Source organism: Ylistrum balloti, unplaced genomic scaffold, assembly GCF_031769215.1.
Source record: "Ylistrum balloti isolate Yb309-2 unplaced genomic scaffold, AGI_CSIRO_Ybal_v1 Utg369876, whole genome shotgun sequence".
NCBI classification, from domain to species: domain Eukaryota; kingdom Metazoa; phylum Mollusca; class Bivalvia; order Pectinida; family Pectinidae; genus Ylistrum; species Ylistrum balloti.
This window is the reverse complement of record NW_026782016.1, coordinates 1,817,816-1,845,487: the sequence shown is the minus strand read 5'-3', so window position 1 is coordinate 1,845,487 and position 27,672 is coordinate 1,817,816. Positions and strand designations below refer to the sequence as shown.

General features: G+C 36.7%; 1 protein-coding gene across 1 annotated transcript; it reads left to right on the top strand.

The window, feature by feature from the left end:
* The first annotated feature begins 194 nt into the window (after positions 1-194).
* LOC132546154 (NF-X1-type zinc finger protein NFXL1-like) lies at positions 195-23,696 on the top strand. The gene is made up of 19 exons (XM_060209860.1): positions 195-246; positions 2,060-2,261; positions 2,889-3,152; positions 4,757-4,866; positions 5,030-5,160; positions 5,471-5,649; positions 6,816-6,977; positions 7,105-7,205; positions 7,866-7,980; positions 8,539-8,654; positions 9,964-10,095; positions 10,986-11,076; positions 12,308-12,428; positions 14,057-14,213; positions 14,410-14,523; positions 15,990-16,121; positions 18,623-18,862; positions 19,297-19,494; positions 19,674-23,696. Exons 2-19 carry the CDS (start codon positions 2,069-2,071, stop codon positions 19,899-19,901), a joined length of 2,784 nt encoding a protein of 927 aa, XP_060065843.1. The 5' UTR covers positions 195-246; positions 2,060-2,068; the 3' UTR covers positions 19,902-23,696.
* The last annotated feature ends 3,976 nt before the right edge of the window (positions 23,697-27,672 follow it).

The following is a 27,672-nucleotide window of genomic DNA, read 5'->3' as shown; positions in this document are numbered from 1 at the left end:
TCAAATTTATCGTTATTTTTATACATATTTGTCCGTTTTCTTAAAACGAATAATATGTATTCATAATAGGATACAATTATTTTATTTGACATAAACAAAAATAATAATTATGATTTAAATATCCCATCAGCCCTCAATCAACATGTCAGCGTCCGTGTAACAGGAAGTGAATAATTCGTAGGTTACAAGATTTCTTCTGATGGTGTAATGGTCTTAACGAAACCGCCAAAAGCTTATAATTTATAGGTAGTTGAATATGTATACTCGTGTTTAATGGTATTTTTTGTTTTTATGCTATGTCAATATGAAATTTAACGAAATATGACTGGATAATTAAATTTTAATCGTATGTCTGCAGGCTGCAGCTGTCAGATGTCATCCGATCGTGACATCCGGTCTCAACACTTAGTCCTCGTGTGAGTCTTGAAGTTTGATCTTGTATGGTATCTTTTCATATACTGTCAATAATAGATAGGTTTTCAAAGTATGTATGCTCTCATATTGGAAACATCGACTTATGTAGACTCATAGACTTACACAAGTCCCAATTAGGCACTTCTAATTCGATATTCAGAATTAGAATTAATTTTGTTGTACAATTTTAATAGCAATTTATGATAATATTCTTAGAGAAAAGAGTATGATGTAAAAATAAAAATAGTCCAAAACAAAAGAAGGTACATTACGCCTTTTGGAGACAGGCAATTGGACATAACTTGCCAATGAACTCACCTAAGTTGAACTCATACCATTAATCAAGGTCCATTACTGACATATCTTTAAAGTCATTAACAGGTAAGGATGGTATGGATTCCCAGTGAACTCTCATCCTGAAACAAGTAGGACTGAATTAGAATGGATTTTTTTCCCATGCTAAATTCAGGCGTGATTTAAAACAGTTTAGAATTAGAGCATCTATCACTGGGTTAAATGGTACCACGGATTAGTCACATGGTATGATGTTGTGCATGTTCTGACCTATCGTAAGAGTGAACTGATATTAACTTGGCAATTGAAGATCTTAATCAGGTTGATCATATCCACTCTCTCACGTCTGTATACCATGGATGTTCGTTCTAACATCCAGAGTCATTCTTTTTGCTTCAGATTGCTCATGTAGGACACAAGCTTTGATGAAAAGAAAGTCTGGCACAGTGTTACACATTTTGCTGTGTATTGCAGTCTCTTTTTGTACATAAGAAACAAAATTGATGCATAGTAGCCTATTCAAGATGAGGTCTTAAAAGTGACTTGTAAAAGTTTAATAAAACTACCTTGTCCATATACATAAAATATTTGAATGGAAATCTTACTATCCTCTTTGCTTTCTTCAAGTTCCATTTTTTGGATTTGCACATTATCATGTAGTATAATTTCCTGAAAGTAAGTAATTGTGAGCAATATATCCGAGCTGGACATGAATGAATTTTCATTTGTCTTTATTAAGTGACATTTGCCATGCATCTGTCCATTTGTGGACCCTATTTAGATCTTCCTATATGGAGTCAATTCCTTCTGGAGATGTTATTTCACCATACAACTCCACAAACTTTTTCCCCATGTTATTACGTAAAAGAGGTCCTTAACATGGATCAGAAAACAAAATGGTTCAAAATCATTCCCTTCTGGAACTCAAATTGTTACTGGGGTAGTTTTGGATGATTTACCCTGTTCCATGCTGTAGATAATGTTTCCACTTATGTTATAACTTTTACTGTCACTGTGAGTCTCTTGTGTAGCACAGTGTTTAATGCTTTGCTGAAGTCAAAATACACAACATCTACATGACTACATTCATCGAAAGATTCCATTCAACTTTCCATAATTTCCAGGAGTTTCAGATTACAAGACCTCCTATTTCTAAAACCAAATTGTTTGTTTCATAAAAATTTTTCCTTGTCATATGGTTAATCACTCCTTATTTAATGGTTCTCTTAAGAATTTTCATCACAAATGTTAGGCTGATTGGACGGTAGGGTAACTTCACAAATGGCCTTACATCTGTGATGAAAATTTCATTTTTTATTTCTTAATATCATTCCACATTCATTTGTTTCAGGTGCCTAATATGTCTGAAGTTCCAGCATATTTAAAGGGCAGAGGCAGGGGGAGGGGAAATGCACCTACTTCTGCTCCTGCTCCTGCACCTGGAGCTGTAGGTAAAGGATGGGGCTCCCAGCTCTGGGGTGGTGACAATGCTGGTAACAACAAAACCAAAGGTTATGGACAAATGAACCATAATGCTACTAATGGTTTCCAAGGTAACATAAGGAGGAGGCTTTCTAGAGTAAAGATGTTAAATTGATTTCATAGAATGTAAAACTAAGATCAGATTAAAAGCCTAGCAATGCTATTGTGTGAAAGTTTAATATATTTTAAAATAGCCAAAGTGATTTCTGAGTCTTCATGTCAAAGTTAGGATGAAATCTGTGCAAGAGTAAGAAACATGTAGCATACAGCTTTAAATCTTCATGCAAGCTTGTAACAGTGATGATCTATCATACTGGTAATGATGAAGTGTGCATTCACTCATATTATTTATGAATTTGCAATAAAACATCTGAACTTGGCCAATGCCCTCTTTTTTCCAGTTAAATTCTTTAATCAAGTTGAACTTCTGATATGTAGATATTTTTCCCTTCTGAGTTGTGAAAGTTTCCGTGTAAAATTACCCCTCTCTCCTAATTTGCGATATATAATATTATCAAACATGGCAGCCAAAACTTTCTCTTGCATATGGTTATTATCCAGAGATAAGCCCCTTCCCCCCCTCCCCACCCCCATCCCTTCTGCCTTTTTCCTGGTCACTAGCCCCATTGTTTTATACCCAGTAAAATACAGCAATGTCGAGAGGTTAGTGGATAACTGCCGACATCTTTATTCTTCAGACCAGAAGGGAAATGGTGTTGTAAAGAAACAAGCTAGCAATGGAAAGAGAAAGGAAAGCAGCACTGTGAAAAGGAATGGTAGCAGAGAGGAAAGTGCTGGTGGTGATGAGAAATTTCGTCAGGCCAGTGTACAGCACCAGCAAGCCATACAACAGTATCTTCAGGATCAACCACAGTCCAATGAGAATGATTCTTCCGAGGACGAGGATGACATTGGCAATAATATTCTCTCCTCTGTGTTCAAATCCTACTCTTCCTCCATCGGTATGTTTAAAGGTATCCAAAAAGAAATAATCCAATGGTTTAATAGATTTCCTAGTTCAACTAACTACTTTGTTCAGTACATATTGGACAAGGATTGGGAGGTTATACCAATCTAAAATTTGGATTGGTTCCAATACAAAGACATAAAGTGAGGTCTCATAATTTGAGCAAGTCCTACAGGCAAAGCAAAAGTCCATGACTCAAATATCTTGAGTCCCAAAAATCCCTTGATGCCTAAACACTGCCTGCAGAGACAACATCTGGGTTAATTGAACTTGAATAGAAATGTGATCTAAGCAGTCTATTCATGTTATGCATTGTTTGATAAACATTCCTGAGAGGGTTTCAATTTTCATAGTGTTAGACATTCATGAAGTGTGTAACATAAATGCAAAATGTGACTAATTAGTGAGTGAGAATATGTTATGCCTACTGGTAAGAGGCAGTTTAGTATGAAATGACATCATATATGATGATCAATAGCTGTGTTTGTGGTTGGAGAGGACTTGTCAACAGGTATGGGCCCATTCATTATGTAGCTTATGTACCTTGTTGCTGTCTGTAGGTGAGAATAAGAAAGATGTCCACAAAGTCCTGATTGTGAACATCTGAATTATGATGCCTGGTAAAGTAACTTGTGTACTCTGTCTGTTGCTGACTGTAGGTGAGGATGAGAGAGATGTTCACCAATGGTATAGTAACGTGTGTCCTCTGTCTGTTACTGACTGTAGGTGAGGACGAGAGAGATGTTCACCAATGGTATAGTAACTTGTGTACTCTGTCTGTTACTGACTGTAGGAGAAGACGAGAGAGATGTTCACCAATGGTATAGTAACTTGTGTACTCTGTCTGTTACTGACTGTAGGTGAGGACGAGAGAGATGTTCACTAATGGTACAGTAACTTGTGTACTCTGTCTGTTACTGACTGTAGGTGAGGACGAGAGAGATGTTCACTAATGGTATAGTAACTTGTGTCCTCTGTCTGTTACTGACTGTAGGTGAGGATGAGAGAGATGTTCACCAATGGTATAGTAACTTGTGTACTCTGTCTGTTACTGACTGTAGGTGAGGTTACTGAGAGAGATGTTCACCAATGGTATAGTAACTTGTGTACTCTGTCTGTTACTGACTGTAGGTGAGGACGAGAGAGATGTTCACCAATGGTATAGTAACTTGTGTACTCTGTCTGTTACTGACTGTAGGTGAGGACGAGAGAGATGTTCACCAATGGTATAGTAACTTGTGTGTACTACTGTTACTGACTGTAGGTGAGGATGAGAGAGATGTTCACCAATGGTATAGTAACTTGTGTACTCTGTCTGTTACTGACTGTAGGTGAGGACGAGAGAGATGTTCACCAATGGTATAGTAACTTGTGTACTCTGTCTGTTACTGACTGTAGGTGAGGATGAGAAAGATGTTCACTAATGGTACAGTAACTTGTGTACTCTGTCTGTTACTGACTGTAGGTGAGGACGAGAGAGATGTTCACTAATGGTATAGTAACTTGTGTACTCTGTCTGTTACTGACTGTAGGTGAGGAAGAGAAAGATGTTCACCAATGGTATAGTAACTTGTGTACTCTGTCTGTTACTGACTGTAGGTGAGGACGAGAAAGACATCAACCGAGCCCAAGATGACCTAGTCCATTCCTTCAGGTCTGGGGTATCTGCCTGCCTCGTCTGTATAGAGACTATCAAGAAGAATGAAGCTGTAAGTACCGGTATTGCATGGTCTCATCACTGATAAATAGTGACATGTCTTTTCCTTTTATCATTTGTACTGGTGTATACCTACTTGGTATTTTATACTTGTTTACAGACAAAAAATAGCTATTAGGAACATAGTGTGTAACCTGTGTAGCTCTCTGTTACAGATTTGGAATTGTAGTGGATGTTGTGCCATGTTTCACATGCAATGTATACAAAAGTGGGTGAAGGAAGGCGTGTACCAGCATATGTACCGGTCACAGGATGACAAAGTACCAAAAGATCTGCCATGGTTCTGGTAAGTTATCAATGTACCAAGAATCTACCATGGTATTGGTAAGTTATCAATGTACCAAGAATCTACCATGGTACTGATAAGTTATCAGTGTAAGGTAATGTTACATGTCCATAATTACCCGTGGCAAAATTCAGTAACTGTTGGTTGTATCAAGAATAAAGATTTCAGTTTTAAAATGGATAAAACCTAAATATAATGCATTGTTTTTTAACAGTCACATGTAATGTTTCACTGTGTGAAATTCATGAAAGATCTAAAAGTATCTCCTGTAAAAAGCATTTTATCACAAAATAATTTTCCTCCCTTTCAGTCCCAAGTGTCGTCTGGAGTACAAGCCATATGAGTGCCCGACCCGCTACATGTGTTTCTGTGGGAAGGTGGAGGACCCGAAGTTTGACCCCTGGTTAGTTCCTCACTCCTGTGGCCAGACCTGTGGACGTCAGCTCAAACCTGAATGTGGTCACACCTGTCTCCTGCTTTGTCATCCAGGTAAAACATTAATTGTTAGAAAGACATACATGTATTCTGCTATCTCAAATATCAACAATTCTCTATATTTGTCTTCTGCTATCTCGTATATCAACAATTCTCTATATTTGTCTTCTGCTATCTCAAATATCAACAATTCTCTATATTTGTCTTCTGCTATCTCAAATATCAACAATGCTCTATATTTGTCTTCTGCTATCTCAAATATCAACAATTCTCTATATTTGTCTTCTGCTATCTCGTATATCAACAATTCTCTATATTTGTCTTCTGCTATCTCGTATATCAACAATTCTCTATATTTGTCTTCTGCTATCTCAAATATCAACAATTCTCTATATTTGTCTTCTGCTATCATATCAATTCTCTATATTTGTCTTCTGCTATCTCATAAACAATATATTTGTCAACAACAATGCTCTATATTTGTCTTCTGCTATCTCAAATATCAACAATGCTCTATATTTGTCTTCTGCTATCTCAAATATCAACAATTCTCTATATTTGTCTTCTGCTATCTCAAATATCAACAATTCTCTATATTTGTCTTCTGCTATCTCAAATATCAACAATTCTCTATATTTGTCTTCTGCTATCTCAAATATCAACAATTCTCTATATTTGTCTTCTGCTATCTCAAATATCAACAATTCTCTATATTTGTCTTCTGCTATCTCGTATATCAACAATTCTCTATATTTGTCTTCTGCTATCTCGTATATCAACAATTCTCTATATTTGTCTTCTGCTATCTCGTATATCAACAATTCTCTATATTTGTCTTCTGCTATCTCGTATATCAACAATTCTCTATATTTGTCTTCTGCTATCTCAAATATCAATAATTCTTACAAGACAACAAAAAATTAAAAAGTAATACATATCAATGTTGTGGATTAAGTATTACATTTATCTGGCAGTATACCTGTGCCTGTTAAAAAAAGCCAACCCATATCTTTGTCTTTTCTAGCAAATGACCTACAAATAACATGTCTTCGTCCTGTAATAAGCTACCTCTGACTTTTCTTTAAAGGTAAAATGTTGTCTCTATTATCTTAGTATGCAGAAAACAGTATTGATCTTTTCCAAGTGAAAATTTATAAGTTTTTCAATAAGAGTCAAAAGATCGCATATTAAGAAAATAAGTTTTCGTTTCATTATTATAGGTCCGTGTCCCCCTTGTCCAAAGACGGTCAGGACTAAATGTTATTGTGGAAAGCAGGGACCTGCTGTCAGGAGATGTAGTGCAAAAACATGGTCTTGCGGTCAGCCATGTGGCCGGACTCTGTCTTGTGGTCAGCACAAGTGTCAACAGCCATGTCATGTTGGTAAGTGTTATATCTAATCACCTAGAAACACAACTTCAGGTACAACTGTTGTATTTATACAGTAAAAGCAATCATGTATTATTGTATTGTTTGATCAATTTCCATACAACCTTTTTTCTGTGTTCAGGTGAGTGTGCCCCATGTCCTAAAACCAGTGAGCAGAAATGTCAGTGTGGAAAGTCGACTTCCGTACAGCCTTGTGCGACACCCCAGTGGCAGTGTACTCAGGTAGGAATAGGTCTATTGCACAGGTAAATGGAAGGCTAGACATCACATACCTACTTGACGAGGGGAAAGAGGTGTACTTTAGGGTTATATATTATCAAATATGGACATTCTAGGGTGGGAGAATTATTTATCCCACCTGTATCAGTAATAGGGGTAGGGTCATACTGGAATAAAGTTATGTGACTGTACATTGATAACTTCTCCTACATTTTGTTTTCAGTCATTTTTAAGACTGGTCTCTAATTGGTAGAAACTTTTGACAGCTCCTCCAAACTTTAAAACCAGGCCATTCTCTGCGAATATTTTTAGCATTATCTTTGTACCATGTGTATATGTGTATCAGCTTTGGTTCTTTATGATATAAATGCATGCATTTCTAGGAGATCTTGTTTTGATTGTTTCATGACTATTCTGCATATTAAGGAAAAATTGTGTTCCTCAGTATTATTGAGGATAGGCACAAGAAGTGTTACAGGGTGTGTAAGGGATCAAGGCAGTGTGGATATTTATAATATGAAAAGACTCTGATTGTCCAACAAGAGTTCATTACAGATTTTGTAAAATGAATTTGATGTGATTACACAGATATGATCATGAATGATTTAAACATATGAAATAGATCTGGAAAATTTGACAGGTAAATCTTGTATTCTACAATAGGTTTGTGGAAAGCGATTGAGCTGCGGTAGCCATGTTTGTGAAAGAAGTTGTCATGGTGGCTCCTGTGGCTTATGTCCAAGGGCCGGAGCAAGGACATGTCCGTGCGGAAAAACAGGTTCGTTGGAAAATAAACAGGGTCGTTTATTTTTCATTTCAAACTATTTATTATTTGATGTTGTTTGATAAGGATTTTTTGTTTATAATACTTCATCTATAGTAAATGTAATAAATGAAGAATATCAATTTTTTTTGTTTCTGTTTCTTGTTTGATTAATGAGAAGAATCTAAAGAATTTTTGAGAAGAACTTGTGACAATTTTCATAACTTACCTTTTGATTATCAATAGAAGCAAATTCAAGATCCTCTTTATCACATGATCAAATATTCAGGCTGTTATTGTAGAAAAGGAACATTTCAAAGACAAGCATGCAATCATTTGGTCCTATTGTTAAGTCACTGTACAATATGTGATTGTGTGACTGCATTTCATTGTCTAAACTTATTGTCACAATAGGTTACATAACACATGTGATACAGCATACACTATGACATGGGCATTATTCTGGAATAATAAGGCAAACATTGTATAAATAGAACTGCAAGATAATCAGTTATTTTTAAAAGAAATACAGATGAAAGTTATCATAACAACCATTCAATATAATGATTGTAGAATACACTTTGCCATGTACTGATGATGTGCCGACCTGTGGTGACACGTGTGGCAAGATATTGGACTGTGGAATTCACAAATGCTCACAACGCTGTCATTTAGGACCCTGTGGAACTGTAAGTATTGACCTACAAACTGTACTGTTAAATCCTACAAGCAGTAATTAAATAATGAACAAGGAAAACTTAGAAAGAAACTTTAAAATTAGCTCTCTTAAAGATTATGTAAGCGTGTCAGCCAGTAGGCCTACAATACACATGTGGACACGGAAGTACACCGACTTCACAGAGCGCTTTTGTTGGCTTTATTATCGTATTGTTAGGGGTTTTTTTTAAGAAAAAAACACAGCAGCCAATTTAGTAGCCACTTTGTATTTTGAGTAGCCAATTGAAAATAAAAGTAGTCAATGGCTAATTTGGCTACCGACAGTGTGAGCCCTGTCTCTTTTCGTCATACAGATATCATTCAGCAAAATCCTACTAAGTTTGTGTGTGTTTTCTTTTTAAAAGACAATCAATGGCAACAAGCTGGGAATAAGTCTTAATTTATTTGTACCTGAACTATGTGGGTTTGTTCAGGACAAAATTCCAGGATATTTCTACCCCTTAAAATGATAGCACATAGGATTGTTCTACTTATATATACCGGTATGTAGTGACTTCATTAACAATGACACTAATTAACAAAAAAAACTGCTAACAGGACAGGAGAGAACCAACATCCTGGTTGTCTTTGGACATCAATCAGATAAAAAATGACCATGCAGAATTTACATATAAGCTCTGCCATTGTAACTGATGTATAATGACGCTACTGTATTGTCATTTCCACATGATACAGACAATTGTAAATAGGTCACAGCTGAGCCGTAATTTTACATGATACAGACAATAGTAATAACGCTACAGATGAGCCGTAATTTTACGTGATAGAGACAATTGTAATTATGTCATGGATGAGCCGTAATTTTACTTGATACAGACCATTGTAATTACGTCATGGATGAGCCGTAATTTTACTTGATACAGACCATTGTAATTACGTCATGGATGAGCCGTAATTTTACGTGATAAAGACAATTGTAATTACGCCAAATATGAGCCATAATTTTAACCTTAGCTATGTAAATTTCTATACCCTTGTTCTGATGATGATTAGCCTAGCTAGTCGAAACATGGAAAAACAATAATAATGCTCCATCTTCTATGTCATTAATGACAGCAATTATGTCGTCATAACTAGTAAGTTGTCAATCAATAGCTCATTCAAGAGAGATAACTCTGTTCAGATAACAACATTAATATAAATTGTACTGCAAGACATAATTATAGAGAGAGAATATAAACTTATCCCTCATTTGTCAACCTTAGCAACATTTAATGTGACGCTTGATTTGATGTGTGGTGACATAATTTATCCTTACAGTGTCGACAAATGATAAAGAAGAAATGTCGATGTGGACTGAAACAGAAGGAGATTCCCTGCTATAAAGAATATATGTGTGATACAAAATGTAGTAATACAAAAGACTGTGGTAGACATCAATGTAAGAGGAAGGTATGTATCAGTGTTACCCTAATGAGTTCTCAGCAGAGTAGGTCTTCAGTTACATCAGGAGAGTAGTCAGCAGTTACATCAGGAGAGTAGTCAGCAGTTACATCAGGAGAGTAGTCAGCAGTTACATCAGGAGAGTAGTCAGCAGTTACATCAGGAGAGTAGTCAGCAGTTACATCAGGAGAGTAGTCAGCAGTTACATCAGGAGAGTAGTCAGCAGTTACATCAGGAGAGTAGTCAGCAGTTACATCAGGAGAATAGGTCTTCAGATTCATCAGGAGAATAGGTCTTCAGATTCATCAGGAGAATAGGTCTTCAGATTCATCAGGAGAGTAGATCTTCAGGTTCATCAGGAGAGTAGAACATCAGTTTCATCAGGAGAGTAGGTCATCAGTTGCATCAGGAGAATAGGTCTTCAGTTTCATCAGGAGAGTAGATCTTCAGTTTCATCAGGAGAGTAGGTCTTCAGTTTCATCAGGAGAGTAGAACATCAGTTTCATCAGGAGAGTAGAACATCAGTTTCATCAGGAGAGTAGAACATCAGTTTCATCAGGAGAGTAGAACATCAGTTTCATCAGGAGAGTAGGTTCTCAGTTTCATCAGGAAAGTAGGTCATCAATTTCATCAGGAGAGTAGGTCTTCAGTTACATAAGGAGAGTAGGTCATCTAATTCATCAGGAGAGTAGGACACTGGCTCATTATTGCTGTCAGATGTAACTGCCAAAAAGTTTTTTGATATCTTTACATCATTTGTTGTTTCTTCACAATCAAATTCTGATGTTATTTACACTCAGTTATTGTTATGTATGATAAAATTCATTGAACTTATGTCCTCTCTGTGATCAGTAGATGATATGTTAATTGTAGATGTAACAATGATGTACATTTTTCAGTGTTGTGATAGCAACTGTCCCTCCTGTGAACAGACGTGTAGTAAACCTTTAGGATGTAAGAACCACAAGTGTTCCAGTCGCTGTCACAAAGGTAAACTTTATATTATGAAATATTATAAGGTACACAGCGAAAAGTACTGAACAGCAATGTTTATCAAATTTACAAATTTTTGTATAGAAATGAATCCTGTCCTTGTTAAAGGTGAGAGTTATATCCTGTCCCTTTACTGTAATGATAACCTGTTTCTATAACTCGTTACAGGTGTGTACTCTCCCCTTCATACTGCAATGATAACTGGCTTCTTGTAACTCATTACAGGTGTACGTCTGTCTGTCTATCTGTTCATTAGCTTGTTCAAGCAAGTCCTCCGAGGCTCTTTAGATGATGAACTTTGTCCCTGGTTATCATTGTCCTTTGGGCCTATTCTTAAGGGTGTATAAACCTTTGTTGACATTAAAAAAAAATAAATCTTTATATGGATTATCCTTGTGCCCATTTCAATAAAAGTTTACACATATCATAAATGCCCCCTGAGGTTTTGCATCTGGGGATCAATATTTTCATTCTGAGCTTCTCTTTTGGAATAATGCCTCTTTGTTGAATAAGAGCATATTTATTATATGTATATCTTTGTTGGACAAGTGCTTGCAGATTCTGCCAATTTCAACAAAATGTTATACACATCGTACAGGTAACCCTGAACTTGGGCATGTTTGGTTCAGAGTAATGCCTTTATGTTGGAAAATACGTAAATATTTGTCTTGAAAAATCCTAGACTCATATGCAAATTACATCGAAACTTAACACATATCAGAACTCTCTTTTGAGGTTGTGCAATGGAGTAACTTTATTCTGACATTATCCTGTAGGGTTATGCTTTTTTGTTTAAAAAATAGAATAAAACTTTACTGGGATATCATCTCTCAGTACTAAAGGAAGATATTGTTGAAACTTTACACTTTTCAGAACTAATCCTTCATAATGTGTATTTGGTATTTCCTGTTTTCAGATTGTTGCTATGGTTACAAAAACTGCTGTCTCTGATTTGTCAAAATGTTTTAACCTGTGAAATTTCAAATATTTTCTAATATTGTTTCAAATATCAAAATATTTTCATTTGAACATGTCTCAATTGCCAGTGTATCTATTTAGGCATCTGTTTACCTACAACAGAATCATTGCTAATTGATGTACCTAATGAACTTAGACATTTGGAATTAGATGTGATTGCTTTTCCTTAATTTTTGATAACCTCCATTGAATTATTAATTGTCAAGGGTAAATGCATATGTGAGAATGAATTATATATGACTCGTTACAGGTGCATGCTATCCATGCCCTCTCACTGTAGAGATCACCTGCTTCTGTAAGGCCACAAGAATCACTGTTCCCTGTGGCAGAGAGAAGTTCACCAAACCACCCAGGTGTAAACAGTCCTGCAGGTACACAGTGGAGTAACATGTGATGATAGAATGTGTTTTCCTTGTAAAACAGAGCCCACATTGAGAAGTGATGCAAATAAGTGAAATGTGTATATTATGTTTTTCACATCTTTTCATGTTTTCCTTCAAACATGGAGCAATAAACATAAACACAAATAGTGAAACCGTTTTATAAGATTTATATAATATACTTTCTTTATTACATCTTTATTATGTCTGTTCTGTACTGCAGATTTAGCTGCTATATCCCAGGACTTCTGATATTTATATATCTCTCACTAGAAAATAAGAGTAAGTCTTGAGGTGTTCTAGAGCAAGTTGTCTATAAAATAAATGTGGTTATATGAAAACTAGATGAGTTAGACAGATTAGGGTTAATTCGTCTAGTTTAAATATCAGGTTGAGGCAAGTTGACATTACTAGTATACTACCAGCTACAGACTCCGCATATAGAATTTCTCTTTAGGTCAGTTGATAAAGCAGAATACTGGTGGGGATCGTGACAGCTCAGTCGGTAGATTATTGACCTATGTAAACTCAGATGACCTGCCATGGTGTGTGGTTTGACATTCCTTTCCAATGGTGGGTTATGTTTCTTAGGACAACTGAGAAATGGTTCATTCTGTGCTAACATGGTTGTGTCCTTTGGGAAGACACTTTACCAGCATTAGCAATGGGCCTTCCTTATGTTGTTCAATGAGGTATTCACCAGGTAGTTCAAGGAGACCCAGCCTCAAAATAGCTGTTCATGGGGCAATATACTTAGGAAACAAACATTAGACTAGTAAGCCAGAGGTTTTCATTTCATTCTTTTAGAGAGGCACAAAAGACCATGTCAATTCAAATATGGATGTAATGATCTATATCACATAGAAATTGTGATGCTATATTGTATATTGCAGTTGCTCACAATGTGTTTACCAAATATTCATGTAAGAGAGTTAAAGAAAAATTGTCAGCCATAAGTAGATAGGTGAGGTAATGGATATTCTACCCTCGGGTATACAATTCAGGTTCAGGACCTTTGCAAAGACTAAGTTCTGACCCAAATTCTATACTCTCAGGTAGAGTATCCAAACGCCACATATCAACATATGGTTATCTCTGTTAGTTTCAGAAACAATGGGTGCCAGGATTGTGAGCATATCAAAATACAAATTTAAATTTCGGATTAAATCTGTTATTCTGATGTAATAGATTTAATCTGTTATTTTGATGTAATAGATTTAATCTGTTATTCTGATGTAATAGATTTAATGATGAATGATCACATGCTAAAAACATTGAACATGTTTGACATTTATGTAAAAATCATTTTTGGGGTATGACTCATGTCAAAAATAGTGATTTCACAATCAGTTTCGCTGTGTTATCTTCTCTCAAACACCACTTAAATCTTTCTGACACTCTTTTCCCTGGTGATCAGTTACAGTGAATAACTCAAGAACTCATCTATAATTCTTTCACCCAGGGACCATTAAACCATCATGGGCCTCTCTTGGACACTACATTGACTGTATGTATCAGTATCTCCAGATTCTTTAAACATCAAGAAAAATTGGATGAAAATCAAATGAAGAAGAAAATTTGTTACAAAATGATGATGTACAGGTCATGTTTATTTACAGACTACCCCCAAAATGTCACCACCCTGAACAGGTTCCTCATCGCTGCCACTTTGGTGACTGTCCTCCCTGTCGTTTGATGTGTGCCAAGGTCCGTGAATGTGGTCACATTTGTTCTGTTGGGTGTCACACTGCCATTAAAGTCAAAGTCAAAGACAATGTAAGTATAACTTGTGCAAGGTGGAGGACATAGTATTGTGTCTCCATGTGAAATACAAACAAGTTATGATAAAGGAAAATATTTTTTTCTTTATATGCAGATGTTTTTTGCATATTTGAATCTGTGTTTTAATATAAGACAAAAGGTAAAATATTTCATGTTAGTATATAATCTTGGTTATCTTCACATATTGTAGGTACAGAGAGCAGGTCCCTGGGAGGGTCGTCCCATTGTGAGGGATGAGATTGTGGAAAAAATGTGTCCACCTTGTTTGGTCCCTGTGCCAGTAACTTGTCTCGGTGGACATGAGGTAGGTTTGGAATTACACCACACAGTCCATGTGTTTTGTTTTGTGTAATTTCTGATGGAATCTGCCTGCAATATCTTTACATTTGGAGAAGGTCTTGAAATATACCAATACACAAGTCTCAGTGATATCATTACTCAGGACTCTGTGATACCAGTACTCAGGTCTCTGTGATATCAGTACTCAGGTCTCTGTGATATCAGTACTCAGGTCTCTGTGATACCAGTACTCAGGTCTCTGTGATACCAGTACTCAGGTCTCTGTGATATCAGTACTCAGGTCTCTGTGATACCAGTACTCAGGTCTCTGTGATATCAGTACTCAGGTCTCTGTGATATCAGTACTCAGGTCTCTGTGATACCAGTGATACCAGTGCTCAGGTCTCTGTGATATCAGTACTCAGGTCTCTGCGATACCAGTACTCAGGTCTCTGCGATATCAGTACTCAGGTCTCTGCGATATCAGTACTCAGGTCTCTGCGATATCAGTACTCGGGTCTCTGTGATATCAGTACTCGGGTCTCTGTGATATCAGTACTCGGGTCTCTGTGATACCAGTACTCAGGTCTCTGTGATACCAGTACTCAGGTCTCTGTGATAACAGTGATATCAGTACTCAGGTCTCTGTGATGCCAGTACTCAGGTCTCTGTGATATCAGTACTCAGGTCTCTGTGATATCAGTACTCAGGTCTCTGTGATACCAGTACTCAGGTCTCTGTGATACCAGTATTCAGGTCTCTGTGATACCAGTACTCAGGTCTCTGTGATATCAGTACTCGGGTCTCTGTGATATCAGTACTCGGGTCTCTGTGATACCAGTACTCGGGTCTCTGTGATATCAGTACTCGGGTCTCTGTGATATCAGTACTCGGGTCTCTGCGATATCAGTACTCAGGTCTCTGTGATAACAGTACTCAGGTCTCTGTGATATCAGTACTCAGCTGTGTAGTTATTTGAGATGTCAGTACCCATGGGTATATGATACCCAAGTTCTTGTTAGGATATTTATAACCAAAAAGTAATTAAGGTCCAGTCATGGACCTATGTTATAAATATATATAAGCTTTGGTAATATATATCCATGTACTTGTAATACATGTACCTAGGACCCTGTAATACAACCATTCAAGATCTTGCAATAAATACTTATACCAAAGTTCCTGGAAGGTAAGATCTCTGTATCCAAGATTATGTGATATCTTTACCATTGTATTGAACACCTCGAAGGTACTTTGATACAAATGCTAAGATTCTCCACTTTTACACCCCAAACTGATTCACTCTATATTGGCTGTACAGTTTCCAAAAAGCATTTTGAATAGTAGTGCTTCAGTAGTATCAAATGATCAGTTACCAGCTCAGCTGTGCAACAAGGAAAAATGGATTTTATCTTCAGTCATTTCTTTGATATATTGATCCCTATATTTGATGTTTTACTTCATCTATTTTGTAATTTATCTCTTTTTCAGACCTGCAATATTCCATGCTACAAGGCAAAGCCAGAATCTTGTCAGAGACCTTGTGGTAGACAACTCTCCTGTGGAAACCATACATGTTCTCTTTCCTGCCATCAGGTGCAGGGGGCAGCAGATAATATACAGGTAAGGTCACTGATTACCTGTCACCAGGTAAAGAGGGAAACCTATACTGAACAGGTAAGGTCACTGATTACCTGTCACCAAGTACAGAGAGTGACAGATACTGTACAGGTAAGGTCACTGATTACCTGTCACCAAGTACAGAGAGTGACAGATACTGTACAGGTAAGGTCACTGATTACCTGTCACCAGGTAAAGGGGGAAACATATACTGAACAGGTAAGGTCACTGATTACCTGTCACCAAGTACAGAGAGTGACAGAAACTGTACAGGTAAGGTCACTGATTACCTGTCACCAAGTACAGAGAGTGACAGAAACTGTACAGGTAAGGTCACTGATTACCTGTCACCAGGTACAGAAAGTGACAGAAACTGTACAGGTACGGTCACTGATTACCTGTCACCAAGTACAGAGAGTGACAGAAACAGTACTGGTAAGGTCACTGATTACCTGTCACCAGGTAAAGGGGGAAACATATACTGAACAGGTAAGGTCACTGATTACCTGTCACCAAGTACAGAAAGTGACAGATACTGTACAGGTAAGGTCACTGATTACCTGTCACCAGGTACAGAGAGTGACAGATACTGTACAGGTAAGGTCACTGATTACCTGTCACCAGGTACAGAGAGTGATAGGAACTGTACAGGTAAGGTCACTGATTACCTGTCACCAGGTACAGAGAGTGACAGATACTGTACAGGTCAGATCACTGATTACCTGTCACCAGGTACGGAGAGTGACAGGAACTGTACAGGTAAGGTCACTGATTACCTGTCACCAGGTACAGAGAGTGATAGGAACTGTACAGGTAAGGTCACTGATTACCTGTCACCAGGTACAGAGAGTGACAGATACTGTACAGGTAAGGTCACTGATTACCTGTCACCAGGTACAGAGAGTGATAGATATTGTACAGGTAAGGTCACTGATTACCTGTCACCAGGTACAGAGAGTGATAGGAACTGTACAGGTAAGGTCACTGATTACCTGTCACCAGGTACAGAGAGTGACAGATACTGTACAGGTCAGATCACTGATTACCTGTCACCAGGGACAGAGAGTGACAGATACTGTACAGGTAAGGTCACTGATTACCTGCCACCGGGTACAGCGAGTGACAGATACTGTACAGGTAAGGTCACTGATTACCTGTCACCAGGGACAGGGAGTGACAGAAACTGTACAAGTCAGGTCACTAATTACCTGTCACCAGGTACAGAGAGTGACAGATACTGAACAGGTAAGGTCACTGATTACCTGTCACCAGGTACAGAGAGTGACAGATACTGTACAGGTAAGATCACTGATTACCTGTCACCAGGTACAGAGAGTGACAGATACTGTACAGGTAAGGTCACTGATTACCTGTCACCAGGTACAGAGAGTGACAGATACTGAACAGGTAAGGTCACTAATTACCTGTCACCAGGTACAGGGAGTGACAGATACTGTACAGGTCAGGTCACTAATTACCTGTCACCAGGTACAGAGAGTGACAGATACTGAACAGATAATGTCACTGATTACCTGTCACCAGGTACAGAGAGTGACAGATACTGTACAGGTAAGGTCACTGATTACCTGACACCAGGTACAGAGAGTGACAGATACTGTACAGGTAAGGTCACTAATTACCTGTCACCAGGTACAGGGAGTGACAGATACTGTACAGGTCAGGTCACTAATTACCTGTCACCAGGTACAGAGAGTGACAGATACTGAACAGGTAAGGTCACTGATTACCTGTCACCAGGTACAGAGAGTGACAGATACTGTACAGTCAGGTCACTGATTACCTGTCACCAGGGACAGAGAGTGACAGATACTGTACAGGTAAGGTCACTGATTACCTGTCACCAGGTACAGAGAGTGACAGATACTGTACAGTCAGGTCACTAATTACCTATCACCAGGTACAGAGAGTGACAGATACTGAACAGGTAAGGTCACTGATTACCTGTCACCAGGTACAGGAAGTGACAGATACTGTACAGTTCAGATCACTGATTACCTGTCACCAGGGACAGAGAGTGACAGATACTGTACAGGTAAGGTCACTGATTACCTGTCACCAGGTACAGAGAGTGACAGATACTATACAGGTAAGGTGATTGGTCACCTTTCAACAGATATACTGCTCTCTCTTGCTAATTGTGGGGTTTCCTCAACCAAATTGATGTTTTTGGAAGTGAATGTAATAAGCAAAAAAATTAGTTTTGTACATAATATTGTTTGAATTGTATTTTGATCTACATCTGATAAGTGACATGCCATAAGATTTACATGGAACCATTGTACTTTTAGGATAAATGGCAACAACAAAAACCGAGATTGTGTTTTTTGAAAAAGGAAAGTAAGGAAATTCTATGTTAAACCATAGAAAATCAAGACTTGGGGTTGTATGCTTCTCTCTCTGGTCCCAAACTCTATGTCTGGTGGCTGTCAAGATGCTGTGTATTTCATTCTGCCTTACGTAACTTTTTTTTTCATTTTCTGCAGGCCGGTGAGAATTGTGAGGTTTGTGAGTCTCACTGTTTGAAGCCCCGTCCTGAAGGTTGTTCCCATGACTGTGCTCTCCTAAAGTGTCACCCTGGACCCTGCCCATCTTGCCAGCAAATGAACCGCATGCGATGCCACTGTGAACTGACTGTACAACATATTAACTGTGATAAATGGTTGAAGGCAGACCAGGTGACCAAGGACGCCCTGAAGTCCTGCAAAGGGGCGTGTCCAAAAACTGTAAGTTCTGATCAAGTCCTTGAAAGATGTGTGTCCACAAACTGTAAGTTCTGATCAAGTCCTGCAAAGGGGCGTGTCCAAAAACTGTAAGTTCTGATCAAGTCTTTGAAAGATGTGTGTCCAAAAACTGTAAGTTCTGATCAAGGCTTGTAAAGAGTGGTGTCCAAAAAAACAGTTCTGATTAAGTCCTTGAAAAGGATGTGTCCAAGAAACATAGTTCTGATCAAGGCCTGTAAAGGGATGTTTTCAAAAAACATAGTTCTGGTCTAGTCTTAGAGAGGGTTGTGTCCAAAAAATGTGAAATGAGATGTGGTCTGACATGAGAATGAGCATACAGTAAAAAATCACATTTGTTTTTAACTTTAATGCACTGTGTTTACCATCTTCTTTGAGATGTTGACATAACTTGGTATGATACCATTAATAACTTTCAGATGCCATGTGGCCATGTGTGTGGTGCCACCTGTCATGCTGGCCAATGCCCACGGATTGGTCTGTGTGAGAAGAAAATTAACATGAGGTGTAAGTGTCGCAATAGGAAGCAGGAACTGGTGTGTAAAAATGTTCCAGACCGTCAGGCGAAGCTCGAGTGCAACGAAGCGTGTAAGGTAGAGAAAGAGAAAAAGAAAAAGGTAAATTTGATCAAAATCTGTATTACCGTAGATAGTTTCAAATTTTTTGCTTATCGTGGTGCTTAATTTATTTGCTGTGTTGGTACATTGAATATTTCTAACATATGTTAAAGAACATTTTTTCATACTCTTTCTGCTACACCTTTTCACTATACTGAAATTTTGGTCTGGAATTTCAGGAAGAGGAGGAGAAGGAAAAGTCGAAGTTAGAGGAGGAGCGTCTGAGGAACCAGGCTGAGATAGAGGAATATGAGAAGAAAATGAAAGGTGGGAAAAAACGAAAACCACGCAAACAGCAGGATATCATGGTTCAACAGACATTTGTACAAAAATATGGGAAATACATTGCTGTATCTGTTGTTATAGGCGTTTTGGCAGTTTTTGCCTATCATTTACTACAAGTCTAAGTACTACTTTCAAAGTACTGTGCTAAATGGTTACATTTTAAATTCTGAAAGCTTATTAATATTTCCTGTGGCTACAGTCTTATCACAGCAACAGGGAGATTCAAATTTAGTTCAGTCTATAAAAATGTTCTTTTTTTACTTAAAAAAAATTTATACAGTAAAAAGGAAACTTTGAATATAAGTTATTCCTATTAATACTGGCAAGTGGTGTTGGAAGCGTTCATATTGTTTAATAAGTTGACATCCAATTTATGCAATAGGTCTGAGGTTTTATCTTGAAACTCTTGTGCTATTCAGGACTTGAACTACACATAATATGTATCATACTATTTGACGAAAAGCCCATTTCTGGTAATAAGCCCACCGTATCTGTTGCTATTTAGTAGTATTACCAACAAATATTACTTCTATGTCCTGTAATAAGCCCACCCCCTGACTTTGAGGGAGATGTAATCTGTTGGTCTCCTGGGCTTATTGCAGTGTAACAATGTTACTGCGCTTTAATATCTGGTCTATAGATATGGCAATGTATTACTTTTTTAGGCACAAAATACAAAATTAATATGGATTTTCTTGTCATAAAATTTTGAAGGAAAATTCTATAAGTTCTTAGTTAATGACCTGAAATATACATTCAAGCTAAAATTATTGTGTAATATCAAGCTTATATACATACACTTTAGGTTTTAACAGACATCAGGATGATGTAAAGTGCAGATTTAACTCACAGATAATGTATTGATTCCTTCTTTTGAAACTTACTGTAGTACATATATGTATATTCTATATGTACCAGATTGATGCCTACGTTTGATTCACACTTGTAAAATTACAAAATTGTGGGTGATTTGATAGAGGACATTATTTCCAATTTATCTTTTATTTCATGCATTGTCATTATTAGCAAACAGTTTGTCTCTGTTATATCAAAGTGCCAGGTAGGTGCAATAATAAAACTTGTCAAATTCCATGGTGTTATTGCAGATGTTGTCACAACTGCACTTACTTGTACACACTAACATATATTAACTTGTTTTGTCTAGCTTTATTATGGAGTATATATTTACTTGTGATATATGTTAAGATAAATTTTTTTTTGTTTTTCTCAATTTTTTGAGATTATGAATGATATACACCGCTATTCTGTAGCAGAGTTAAACAAGCAGTACCTCATTTTGTTGTAATGACTGGTTTTCCCGGTACCATGGATCAGTTCATATGGTATGTCATTCATTTCTTTATATTAATTCATTTGGTGTTATTTCACTATGTAAAAAGTGCCTGTGAGTTTATATGAAAATGTGTTCAGTTTTGCTGCGATCAATCATCAACTTCTTCTTTAGAACTATAAAACATGATGTAGTAATGTCCGAATTGAGGTTTGATGGGATGAAAAGCTATCAATATTGATCTCAACTGACAATATTGAACATCACAAAAATGAAATAATTTGCAAGCTCAAGGCATTTCAGCATTAAGCACACTTGTATGCTTGTATTCTTCATATATACATATTTTGTCATCACCAGTAAATGATAGGTAAATGATAAGAATCTACCTTATTCAATGGGGTTCATCAAAAAAGTTTTGAATAAATATATCAATATAATTTTCCATGACTTTTTTCAGTTAGATCTTTCTGTGTATGATGACACAGTATGTTTTAATTCTGCTTTTTAAGGTTTATTTTCTTTTTTAAGTTTTACCTTGAGATACTTACATATTCAACATGTTTTAGATAATTCATTTTTCACTTACCTTGAAATTTACCAAAACTTGCACAAAACATTATAATTAAACCATTTTGCCATTTTGGGAAATGTTTTTGCATGAGGTGAAATTATTCTGATATTTGTCAAACAAAAACATACACAAATCAAAGCATTATAATATACAATGTAACATGTACATGTTTATGGATTCCTATTCATCAGAAGTCACAACCTTTGAGGATATAATTAGAATGACATTCAGGAGAGGTCTGGATATCTTTAGGAAAAAATTCAATACTATAATTCTAAATCATACCAAATGTTGTCACCAAAGTACGTTTCTTTGTTTATAAAAACTTACATTTGTTGCTAGTAAAAATTTTGGGTTGTATGATTACCACATGGGGGCCATGGTGTCCAAGTAGTTAAGGTGTCTGACCCGTCGTTGTCACTAACCTTCCACCTCTGGGTCATGGGTTCAAGGTCTACATGAGAAAGTCGCCAGATACTGATCGCAGTTCGGTGGTTTTCTTGAGGAACTCTAGCTTTCCACCACCATCGAAAGCCGACACATTCTTAAATGATCCTTGCTGGTAATAGGATGTTAAGCAACAATATACTGTTACAATATAGCTACATTACATTCAGAGTGCTAGTCTGTCCTCTACTCATTGGACTGATTTCTGTTCATACTGGAAATGGTAGTAAATTTTACCAATTTGGATCATATCATTATGAAGAAAAATCAGCTTAAATACATTTTATCTCTGAATTTGTTTTGTTTTTTTATGTATGATGCATACTTATCAAAGTCTGAACAGTTCATAATTTGTAATGATATATGAATATTTGTTTCACTGCTGTTATATAACCCAACCAAATACAGATGGCATTCATAACAGCTTTTAATGATGTGTAAATTGAAAATAACTGGAACATTCTAGAAAGCGACAGATTCAAATATCAGCACAATATGTATACAAATGGAAAAAGGGCATGTTTGTTTTACAAGGTAATTAGGTGAAGGTCATTTAAAATTAGTACATATATAGAATATTTAAACCACAGTGTTAATGATCAGGAATACATGAGATAAAGAGTGCGTAATTGTGTAGTTTGTGTAATTAATTAAATCATGTTAAATCAAGTTATAGAAGTAAGATGGGACAGGTTATAGAAGGTGAAGACAGAACAGATAACAGTTATGATGGTGAAGGTAACAGTCAGCTGGGAGATATTTTGTGCAGATTTTACATCAAGGCAATGTGGAGAGAATTAGTAAAGATTTCTGTCCTTTCATTACTAAGTGAACCATATTGATATTATTATTGGGGCTTGAAAGAAGCATGTATGGAGGTGTTCATTCCAGGGGCGAAAGGCCATTTTGTGGTGCTCTGTTTGGTCATTATAAATATCTTATTAATATGCATCTCTGTAATGAACTGTATGATTATAGATTTATCATTATCAGGAGTTGAACATGTTTATTATGGAATTGTACATAATTTTGTTACAAAGTATTTCTAGTCCAAAGAAGAAGTTTTTCAGTCTGATATTTATTAAGTTACCAAACCTTCCAAACTTATGTTTTCTGTGTTAACTCTTGTTTTAATGTTGATGATGAAGGTGCTGTGTTCCTCTCACTGTTTTTTCTTAAGAAGTTCTAGAACAAGTTAATTAGTTTACAGTTTTCATATAAAGCACTGTATTGTTGTGTTTGAGAGTTCCAGTATGCAGTTTAAAGTTTCACTGAGATATTTAAGTAATGTTCAGACCCAATATCATGAAAATACATGTATTGATGACGATAATGTATTGACCACAACCATTTTACTGCGTAGAAATACACATGCATTGTACATGTAGGAAAATATTTAGGAAAACAATTCATTTATTTATTTATTTTTTTTTTTTTACAATTTTAACCAATCAGGATGGAGATAATAGTGTTGTCCCAAAACATTGTGGGCTACTGGTAGTAAGTTCCAGCTGGGACAAAATGTTTCAGCAACTTTTTAAAACCTTGTTTATTATTTGTGTTAAATCTTGGTGTATGTGAATCATCATTTAATAAATGTAATGAAACGCCAATCTTTGCTGTTGTTTTTTTCTTGTCTAACAATGGAGTGGAAGTGATACTATAGGTGTTAGGTTTACTTCTCTGTAGGGGTCAGCACTGGTGTGGGTGCCCACATCCATTTTTAAGAAAATGCATAGCTGAGACAATCATAAATCCAAATGGCTGACAGGTGGCCATCTTGGATTTCTCGCGGAATACCTCAATATTTACCCTATGCTGGCTAGCCCCATTCCTTCTAAAAATATCTGTGAAGGAAAAATAATTTTTGGTCGGATTATATTCCTGGCAAATTTCTTGCTCCAGGAATGCCCCCTCACGGACAAGAGTAGATCCCAGGAAGAATCATATTCTCCCCGATCTTCCCACCCTTTCTGATTTCATTGTATTGTCCTTCTGTTTGTCCTACTGGTGATTCTACCTTTTCACTCTATTTTCGTCAATGCAAGACCACTTTTACACAAATTTGTTGAAAAAAAATTGTCAGTATTTTTGGTCACTGGTTGTGTTCAGAACTGTGTCCACATCTTTCTAAAGTTATCATGTCGATTGCACTTTTATGTACTCTCCACACATAAATGTCTCTTTCGACCTGTTCTTAACGTTGATCAACAACTTCCGTATTTTGATACAGCTGTCCCTATATCTAAGCACAACCAGTTGATATGGCTGTCTATCAACCAACACTGACTTGACAATCAACTCTAAATGGCTTTGGCACGTTTGTTGATTTTCTCACAACTTTTGTTTTCTCTCCATCACTCGTAATTTCCTGGATTTTCCACTTTAGCATGTCTGTATATGGCATGTTAAGTAAATATTTCATGTAAACTTTTCATTACGCTGAAAGTAACTTCTGATTTTATACATCTGTCTCTCTTGCTCATTCTGATAGCCTTTACCTACAAGGACCTGATTGATTTCTGTATTCTCATCCTTCCGCCATCCTAACCTATCCTGACCAATCCCTCCCCTACCTGTATCCAATTCACTATCAGATATCATGCCCAGCCCTCTACGCCATACGCCGCGACTAACTCTTCCTAAATCTCCGTCCCAGACTCCCTGGTCTGCCTCCATAGAATGGTGAAAATATATACAACCAGTTTCCAATCATCGTTCAGAGGGTTACCCGGTCCGTAGCTCGGTTGTTGGTCCTTCCAACCAGCGACAGAGATGACTGATTTCTCATCCAATGGTATTTGTGGACGCGCCTGCCATAAAGAGTCAATATCAGCTTGCACGCTCGCAACAGTTCGGTTTAAAGGCATAAAACGTTTGGTGATTTCCACCATAAGACAAGACTGCTTTCAGTGTCATCCTACCAGGATGTAATGTGGCTTAGCTGAAAAAATTAGTCTTCCAAAACAGACCGACGAACTTCCATGGTAGAATTCCAAATCAAAAGATGATTTGTCAAATCAAGTCAGGGCGACTTCCAGATGTCGCCAAATCACCCGCCCAGTGTATTAATATTAATCCCTACAAAATATACCCGGAGATCTTGGATTCGCGAATTCGCCCAGGTAACATGATGGATTCCTCACCGCCGGGGGTCCATGCCGTGGACTTGATCCTCAAGTCATCGACGGAATTAAGATGGACACAATAGTATATTGATTATTTGTGTGCTCTTGTTTGGCGTGAAACATTGACATCAAATCTATATAATCAATTAAACATTTGTATAATTAGTTGTAATGAGAATATTTTGAGTTGTTTAATCAGTGTAAAAGACTACAAAGTATCCATGCTTTCAAGTGCTGTGTCAATATACTTTTGTATTCTGGTTTACGACATGGCTGCCGGCGATATATCCTAACATATACAGCTAGACATTGACGAGTATTACTAAATGGAAATCAATATTCTATTGTTATTGGTAATCCATTGTTTTGTAATCCTCGGTAAAATAAGATGCTTACATACTTGTTGCCGATCGTTTCCAACATTGACAACTAAATATCTATAATAATCCGATAAATTCAATGAAGGCCATTAATCAATAAAGTTGACGCTAAAGTACGGATAACCAGGGAAAACGTGATCTCGTGTGGTATTGCCAAAAATAGGTAGACCATTCACAAATACTAAAGAAGATTGTATAAAAGACACTAAAGTGAATAGTAACGGATAACACCAATTGAAATACGATACAGTAGAGCAAAACAATTTATTAAACTGCATCGTACATCTATTTCGTCCTTCTAGAACTCGGTATTGAGTGCTAAGGTCCTAAATTGCTAGATCGCGAACGCTGGCGAATGGACCGTGCCATTCTAGTTGACCTACTGAAAAACACGATTGTAAATGATATAAATAACATGCTCTCCTTTCATGGAATCACTGATGAGAAACAAGTCCCAAGAACGAAAATCTAAATGTCATCTTTTCTATGACTGCATTTTAAACAAGAATTCTAAACAGCTGTATCTATGACAACGTAAATATGGCTGATGCCACAGGGAACATTGGCACGAATTCCAGACCCACGGTCCATATATAGGTATTGTGGTTGACTATATACCGTATTTTGCGGTAAAATATGGTATATATGTACCATGGGTCGGGAATTCGTGCCAAATCCTAGAGATTGATAAAAATTGTTGCTTACTATTACCTTGAATGGCGCTGCATATCATCAATTATCATGTTTCAAATACAACTACAAAAATAAATAAATAAATATATAAACATATAGGTGATATTGATATTTTATTCAGATATATGTTGTAAACAGGTGTCGGAAGTGAAGTTAACACACCATATTATGAAATAATCATTTCGTTTTCTTAACAACAGCACTGTCACCGTCTGTCTGTCTCGTTGATGAGTTCATTAGATAAATACAGTATACGACTGTACCATGCTTTGATGAATACACGCTTTAGCAACCACAGGAAAATTGATCGTACAAAATGAAAAAATATAATCAATTGAAAAAAACACTCACGCAGTGACGAAGCACGAGACACTGAGACACTGGAATCGAGGATGAAAATGATACACCATGAAGTACTATAAACACCATTGAGTGTTTCGTTGTACTCTCAGTAATTTCAGAATTTGAGGTTCAGAACACACGACACTGTCGAGTAGATTAAAATGCTGCTTGATGTTTGTAACGGTTTGTTGTGAACGGTTCGTATTGTCCTGTTTAGCAGGAATGTCAGTTACAAATCCTATAGGATTTCTGATCGCCAATGTAAAGTTAGACATCCTTAACCCGAATCATTTAATTATCACAAGATCTGTGTGATTTAAAACATAATTTAAAAATGACTTGAATAGTATTTTAAAGTTTTCTAGCTAAATCATCGTAACCTACCATCACTGCTTTTAAAGTAAATGTTTAGTACGGGTCCGCATTCAATCTTTAATAATTTACTTTCATAATATGAAAAAAAAAAAATAGACAAGACCGAAAAGAAACAAAGGGATGGATAGTTTCAATGAAAATATGAAATATGAATACCAGTATGATAACCTTTAACCTTTTCATAAAGGTTTTCATGTCACAAATGAGGCAGAATATATAACTTAGCGCGCCTAACATCTACTTCAGCGCGAAAAAAACACTAGTTACAACGCGTTAAATATAATGGTAAATGTGAACAGTACCGCGACAAATGATAACAGTGATAAATATCGCGTTAAAATACTTATATATATAAGTATTAGGGTTTAACGTGATGGAGTGAATTGTTTGGAAAGTAGTTATAATACGGTTCTTAGCGCGATAGGATTAAAAATGATAAAGGTTCGATTTCGAACAGATAGCATTTTTTGTGCTAAAACTTCATTATTTCATGCTATTAAAGTTGGTGTTTAACGCATGAATTTACATCGTCCATGTTCAATTCGTTTCGTTTGACATGAACGGTCTTCCACAGTCATTGCATAGCAATGAGTACACAATATTACATTGCATATATTGAGGTAAACGCAAGCATCTTTTCTCGTGACTGTAAATGATTTACAG

Bases quoted from the DNA above. Each gene is read 5' to 3' on its own strand.
- LOC132546154 (XM_060209860.1), top strand. From the start codon at position 2,069: ATGTCTGAAGTTCCAGCATATTTAAAGGGCAGAGGCAGGGGGAGGGGA. The intron at 16,122-18,622 runs GTAAGGTCACTG...CATTTTCTGCAG, and splicing joins GGGCAGCAGATAATATACAG to GCCGGTGAGAATTGTGAGGT. The intron at 19,495-19,673 runs GTAAATTTGATC...CTGGAATTTCAG, and splicing joins AGAAAGAGAAAAAGAAAAAG to GAAGAGGAGGAGAAGGAAAA.